General features: G+C 41.3%; 1 protein-coding gene across 2 annotated transcripts in view; it reads right to left on the reverse strand.

Moving 5' to 3' along the window:
- LOC143286428 (uncharacterized) overlaps positions 1-7,500 on the reverse strand; it is a 79,501-nt gene that overhangs the window by 7,202 nt on the left and 64,799 nt on the right. Inside the window, exon 3 of one of the 2 annotated variants that reach the window (XM_076593988.1) lies at positions 5,390-6,665. The exons of the other annotated variant lie outside the window; for it this stretch is intronic. Coding sequence (XP_076450103.1) covers positions 5,458-6,665 — 1,208 coding nt within the window. The 3' untranslated portion in view covers positions 5,390-5,457. Of the gene's footprint in view, positions 1-5,389; positions 6,666-7,500 lie in introns of those variants that run through there. 2 annotated transcript variants of the gene reach the window in all.

Genomic DNA, 7,500 nt, shown 5'->3' on the forward strand with positions numbered 1-7,500 from the left:
ACTGGAAGTTTCTTTTTACGTAAGTGCATAATTTAGATGAAAAAAATCATGAATCAAATATCACATGCATTGAGATCATTACGTTGCAATAACAGAAGTTTCTTCCTTTTTTTTTCTTCTCATCAATGAAGGAGGTATAGTAAGGTATCATGTTATTAAGCATTCAGTGTCCTTTCACATGCACTGTTTAAAACTTGTTGCGATAGCAAACTGGAAGTTTCTTCACCTATATTTTCGATGAAAATCTCCAAAATATTTCAATAATTACATGTAATGAGATCACATTAGCTTGCAATAACAGAAGTTTCTTTTATCTTCAACATTGAAGCAGGTAAATTGGAAGCTATCATGATATGAAGCATTTAGTGTCATTTCACACATACCGTCTGTAAAGTGTTCTGATAGCAAACTGGAAGTTTCTGTACCCATAATTTCGATGAAAATCTCCAAATATTTCAATAATTACATGCAATAAGATCACATAAGCTTGCAATAACAGAAGTTTTTTTGTTTGTTTTTTATCTTCAACATTGAAGCAGGTAAATTGGAAGCTATCATGTCATGAAGCATTTAGCGTCATTTCATATATACCGTCTGTAAAGTGTTCTGACAGCACACTGGCAGTTTCGTTACCCATAATTTCGATGAAAATCTCCAAATATTTCAATAATTACATGCAATGAGATCACATAAGCTTGCAATAACAGAAGTTTCTTTTACTTCAACATTGAAGTAGGTATTTGGGAAGGTCTCATGTCATGAAACAGTTATCGACACTTCACACATACCGTCTGAAAAGTGTTCTGATAGCAAACTGGAAGTTTCTTTGCCCATAATTTCGATGAAAATCTCCAAATATTTCAATAATTACATGCAATGAGATCACATAAGCTTGCAATAACAGAATTTTTTTTTTTTTAATCTTCAACATTGAAGCAGGTATTTTGGAAGCTATCATGTCATGAAGCATTTAGCGTCATTTCACACATACCGTCTGTAAAGTGTTCTGATAGCACACTGGAAGTTTCTTTGCCCATAACTTCGATGGAAATCTCGAGTTATTTCAATTATTACATGCACTGAGATCATAACCTTACAATAACAATCGATTTCTGTTTTTTGTTGTTGTTTTTTCTCAACATTAGAACAGGTACTTGGAAGGTAACATGTCATTTAGTGCCCTTTCACATATACCGTCTATAAATTGTTGCGATAGCAAACTGAAAATGTTTCTTTCGCCACAATTTTGATGAAAATCTCGAGATATGTTAATAATTATATGCGTTGAGATCATACCTTCCAATAACAGAAGTTTCTTTTTACACACACACACACACACACACACACACACACACACACACACACACACACACACACATATATATATATATATATATATATATATATATATATATATTTCAAGCAGGTGTTTGGAAGGTGTCATGTCATGAAGCATTTAGTCTTCATTCACACACACCGTTTGTAACTTCTTGCTGAAAGCAAAAGGGAAGTTTCGATGGAAATCTCGAGATATTTCAATAATTACATGCATTGGGATCATAACCTTCCAACAACAGAAGTTTCTTTCTTTTTTTCAACATTGAAGCAGCTTTTTGGAAGGTCTCATTTCATTTACTATTTAGTGTCATTTCACATATACCGTATGTAACGTGTTGAGATCGCAAACTAGAAAGTTTCTTCCCCTACAATTCTGATGGAAATCTCGAGATATTTCAGAAATAAATCCATTGCATGCACTGAGATCACATTACCTTCCAATAACAGAAGTTTCTTTTTATGTTCAAGATTGAAGCAGGTATTTAGAAGGTCTCATGTTCCATGAAGCATTTAATGTCCTTTCACACACACAGTTTATAACTTGTTGCAATAGCAAACAGAAAGTTTCTTCTTTTCCCACAATTTCGATGGAAATCTCGAGATATTTTGACAATTACATACACTGAGATCACACAACCTTCCAATAACAGAAGTTTCTGTTTTAGTTTTATTTTCTTCTCTTTTTTTTTCAACATTGAAGCAGGTACTTGGAAGGTCTACTGCCATGAGGTGTTCAGTGTCTTTTTACAAAAACCGTCTGTACCTTTTTTTCTTAGCAAACTGGAAAGCTTCTTTTCCCACAATTATGATGGAAATCTTGAGACATTTTGATAATCATATGCATTGAGATCAAATAACCTTCCGATGACAGAAGTTTCTTTCTTACTTTTTTTTCAACATTGAAGCAGGTGCATGGAAGGTCTAATGTCATGAGGTATTCAGTATCCTTGCATACGTATCGTTTATAACTTGTTGCGATAGCAAACTAGAAAGTTTCTTTTCCCACAATTATGGTGGAAATCTCGAGATATTTTGCTAATCATATGTATTGAGATCAATTAATCTGCCAATAAAAGAAATTTCTTTCTTTCTTTCTTTCTTTCTCTTCTTTTTTTCTACACAGAAGCAGATATTTTGAAAGCTATCATGTCATGAAGTATATATTGTCTTTTCGCATACACCGTCTGTAACTTGTTGCGATAGTTTCTTTTCCCACAGTTTTAATGTATAAGAAATCTAACAATTGCATGCACAATTACATAACAATTACCTCGCAATAACAGAAGTTTCTTTCTTTCTTTTTTTTTTTCAGCATTGAATCAGGTACTTGGAAGGTTTGATACCATGAAATATGTAGTGTCTTTTCACGTATACCGTCTTTAACTTGTTGCGATAGCAAACTGGAAGTTTCTTTTTCCCCACAATTTTAATTTTTTTAAAAATCTAACAATTACATGCACTGAGATCATAATCTTGCAACAAAAGAGAGGAGGAGATGTTTAGAGTTAGATGGCAAAGGAGCGGGTAAGGTTGCTTTCGTTGCAATAGATGAAAAGTACGATAAGAAAGAAGAAGAAGAAGAAGAAGAAGAAGAAGAAAAGAACAAGAAAGTCAGTTGGGTATATACTATTGGTATATTCGTTCATGAAAAATAACAAACAGTGAGAGAGAGAGAGGGGGGAGGAAGAGGGAGATAGAGAGAGAAGAGCAGAGAGACGGGAGTGGAGAGAGGGGGGGAGAGGGAGAGAGAGAGAGAAGGAGAGAAGGGATGAGAGTGGTGAGAGAGAAAGACAGACAGGGAGAGGAGAGAAGAGATGGGAGTGGAGAGAGGGGGGAGAGGGAGAGAGAGAGAGAGAAGAGATGGGAGAGGAGAGAGGAGAGAGAGGGGGGAGTGGAGAGAAGAGATGGGAGTGGAGAGAGGGGGGAGAGAGAGGGAGAGGGGGAGAGGGAGTGGAGAGAGGAGAGAAGAGAGGAGAGAGGGGAGAGGGGAGAGAGAGAGGGAGAGGGGGAGAGGGAGAGAGAGAGAGAGGGAGAGAAGAGATGAGAGAGGAGAGAGAGGAGAGAGAGAGAGGAGAGAGGGGGAGAGGGAGAGAGAGAGAGGAGAGAAGAGAGGAGAGAGGGGAGAGGGAGAGAGAGAGAGGGGAGAGGGGGAGAGAGGGGAGAGAGAGAGAGAAGGAGAGAAGAGAGTGGAGAGAGGGGGGAGAGGGAGAGAGAGAGAGAGAGAGAGATGAGAGTGGAGAGAGGGGAGAGAGAGAGAGAGGGGGGAGAGGGAGAGAGAGAGAGAGAGAGAGAGGCGGGGGGAGATGAGAGAGGGAGTGGAGAGAGGGAAGTGGAGAGAGAGGGGGGGGGGGCGAGAGAGAAAGACAGACAGACAGAGACAGAGACCCTGTTCAATGGGCGAAAATTCATTGTCACATACAATTTAACAGGTGGACAAAATTTCCATCCGAGTAACCCCACCATTTCGTTTTTGTCCTCGAAAAAACAACGGAGTTGGAAATCATCATCTTAATTTCTGTTGTTGAATAGCCGAGTCAGTGATCGAAAGAGCGAGAGAGAGAAAGAAGGGGGGAGGGTGAGATGGAATGGAAAGAGAAAGGGAGGGAGAGAGAGACAGAGAGGGGGGAGAGGGAGAGAGAGAGGGGGGGTGGGGGGGGGAGCAGAAACAACGAATCAACGTCACCACTTCTGATACATCCGGCTCCGTATTCTTAAGTTACAGCATGTTCAAAGTAATTTCGATATCATCTTTGAAAAAGAAAACGAAACAAAACAAAACAAACAAACAAACAAATAAATAAATAAAATAAAAAAATAAAAAAATAACACCAGTAGACAAAAGTTGGTGAATGAGATCATTATTCTTCGTATATTCAAAGCACGCGGAGAAAAAAATACGCCCCAATGTTAACTGTCTATACAATGGAACAAGATTTTATACATAAGAGAAAATGGAACATGAATAGTTAATAGTAAACGAATAATAAAAAAAAATCAGAAAAAAACAAAGAATAAACAACAACAACAACAACAACAAAAAGTACAGGGTCAGATAATTATGAGATAGTTCTGTTTGATTATCAGAAGATTAATTGGGGGAAAAAGGTGTCTCATGAACAGATCGATAGATAAATTATTATACATATTTCGAGATATAATTCTGGATTCGTACATAGAATGGTAGTTACATAACCAGATAGATCGATAGAGAGATCAACAGAGAGACAGCTAAATAATCAAGTAAATAAACGGATAGTTAGATGAAGGAATATGTATATAGATAAATGAATAGATAAATAGATTACTAAATAACTAAATAAATGGATAGATAAATGAATAAGTCAACAAATAAACACACAAATAAACACCTTGCCCTCAGTATTACCAACAATTTCGATCCAACAAGAGCCAACAGGCAGTGGATGAAGATGATGAGGGAGACTGATCGAAATCATTAACAAGAGATCATTCAATGAAAAGGCGCAAAGAAAAGCAAAAAAAAAAACAAAATCATAGACCCCACCTTAAATACAAACACAAATACCATGGACACACACACAAAAATTCCATGGCAACAAATCAACCAGGTTCCCCTCCACCCCACCCTCCACACAACTCCCCCTCCCCCCACCAAAAAAAAAAAAAGAAGAAAAAGAAGAAGAGATCATAAATGGACAACAAGAGATAATAAAGTCGTTCTTAATGGCAAGTGGTTTCTCCCCAACGACCAAAGAATCGATGTCTACAAAGGTAGCAACAAGGTTTTTTCTTTTCTTTTTTCTTTTTCTTTTTTTTTTTCCTTTTCATTCAAAGGGCCTGTGCTTTCGTAGTGGACTCTTCGCGAACTGACAAGGACTTTTTTTTTTTCATTCAATGTCATTTTCATCCACTCAAAGTGGAAGTCAGCACTTGGCATATTCAGTTATTTCCTGCGTCAAATGAACCGTACTTTTTTTTTCTTTCTTTTCTTTATTCCATTTGTTGACAGTCCTCCCCCTCCCCCACCCCCACCCCCACCCCCACACCCCAACCAATCCCATTTTTACCCTCCGAGAAGAATGTTCATTCACGTAGTAGAATGTCTGCTTCTGTTTCCATTAAAGAAAAAAAAAAGAAAATTCAAGATGATATTTCACTGTCGTTGCCCTCTGGCGTTGCCGATTCTCTTCTTCCGAATCTCATAAACCTTTTGGCGTTTGACTTGATGTCTTCCTCTAACTCTTCCGGCAAAGCCAACCGCAAGGGCCCCTCATACCCTGTCAGGGCCCCTTCCCCCTCTCCAACCCCCTCCGCGCCCCCGCGCCCGAAACGCATGAACCTTTTGCCCTCCGATGTCTGTTCCTCGCCGCTGCCGCGACCGAAGCGCATGAACCTTTTTCCGAATCGCATGAACCTTTTCTCGTTGTTTAAGGGGTCTCGTCCGAATCGCATGAATCTTTTCTCGTTTTCCATGGCCGGATCGCGTCCGAATCGCATGAACCTTTTCTCTTTGTCTAAGGCCGGGGCTCGTCCAAAACGCATGAACCTTTTTCCAGCCTCTAAAGGGTTATAGCTAGCAGGCACGAATAGATCGCCTGAAATTCCAGAAACTGCGTGATCATAATTATCCGCATCCTTCTCCTCCTCCTCCTCTTCTCCTCCCCGCCCGAATCTCATGAACCTTTTCTCGCTGGGAACGCGACCGAACCGCATGAACCTCTTCCCGAATCGCATGAACCTTTTGTCCTGTTGCATGTCTTCATCCTGCGGTCCGCTCCGTCCGAATCGCATGAACCGTTTCCCGAAGCGCATGAACCTTTTCCCGAAACGCATGAACCTTTTCGCCGGTCCGTCTTCTTGGTCCCCCTCCTCCGGGTTTCGTCGGACGCGGGATGGTGGGTGGCGTTTCCCGAATCTCATGAACTTTTTGTCCTTGGTCATGACTTCATCTTCCTGTATGAAGGGTTTGCCTTCCTTAGCGCTTGAAACCACAGCAGCAGCAGCAGAGTCGGCGACTGGTTTTGCGGCAACTCCTTCCTTGTCCGAATTCACGGCGTCGGCGGTGGCGGTGGCGGCGGTGTCCGTGTCCGTTTCCGTTTCCGGTGGCGCTGCTGCTGCGGGAGGTTGTGGCACGGATCTCCTTGCGCGGAAATGAAGGGGTAAGTCGTCGGCTTTAGCGCGGGCCCGGGCTATAGCTAAGAGCAGCGCATTCCCCAGGTTTGAGTCGAGGTCTTGGGCGTCGTCTTTTTCGAGGCGAACGTTGGGGTGGTGGTGGTGGTTCCTTCCGAAGCGAAGGAAGTGGTCGTCTGTTAGAGCGCGTGCGACTCTGACAAGTGCCAATCGTTTATCTGCACACAGTCACACAGAGCGCACAGCACGCCTTGAGAATCAACGCCATCATCATCATCATCATCATCATCACCATCATCATTACGGAAAGTCGGTCCCAACGATACGCTGTCTCTATAGACCATGGACTTTGCATCTGACCAATACACACACACAGCAAACATCGTCTACAGACTAGCTGGAACAACATACACACATCGCCAACAGCGTACACACCATCGATATTTTGTGTGTGTGTGTGTGTGTGTGTGTGTGTGTGTGTGTGTGTGTGTGTGTGTGTGTGTGTGTGTGTGTGTGTGTGTGTGTGCGTGTGCGTGTGCGCGTGTGCGTGTGCGTGTGGAATAGAGTGCTGACTCAGTGGTAACGCGTCCGCTTAGGAAGCGAGAGAATCTGAGCGCACTGGTTCGAATCAACCACAGCCACCAGTATTTCACACACACACACACACCCCCCAACCCCCCCCCACTCCTCCTCCCATCCTGCACACACCCCCACACCCTCCACTAGCTCGGCCTTGAGTGATGATGGTCTGGACGCTAGTCGTTTGGATGAGACGACAAACTCAGGTCCCCGCATGCAGCATGCACTTAGCGCACGTAAAAGAACCCATGACAGCATGACAGCAAAAGGGTTGTCCCAAGCACTTTTATAGGAAAAAGAAGTATACTTGCAGGCATGAAAAAAGAAGAAATGAATAATAAATGTTGGTGCTCCATTGCAGTGGCGTATTATTATTAATTAATTAATTAATTTTATTTTATTTTATTTTATATTTTATTTTATTTTTATTTTTATTTTTTTTTTTTTGTACGCTTATAGTTGACTTCATCAAGT

The sequence above is a fragment of the Babylonia areolata genome, chromosome 10 (assembly GCF_041734735.1).
Source record: "Babylonia areolata isolate BAREFJ2019XMU chromosome 10, ASM4173473v1, whole genome shotgun sequence".
NCBI lineage: Eukaryota > Metazoa > Mollusca > Gastropoda > Neogastropoda > Buccinidae > Babylonia > Babylonia areolata.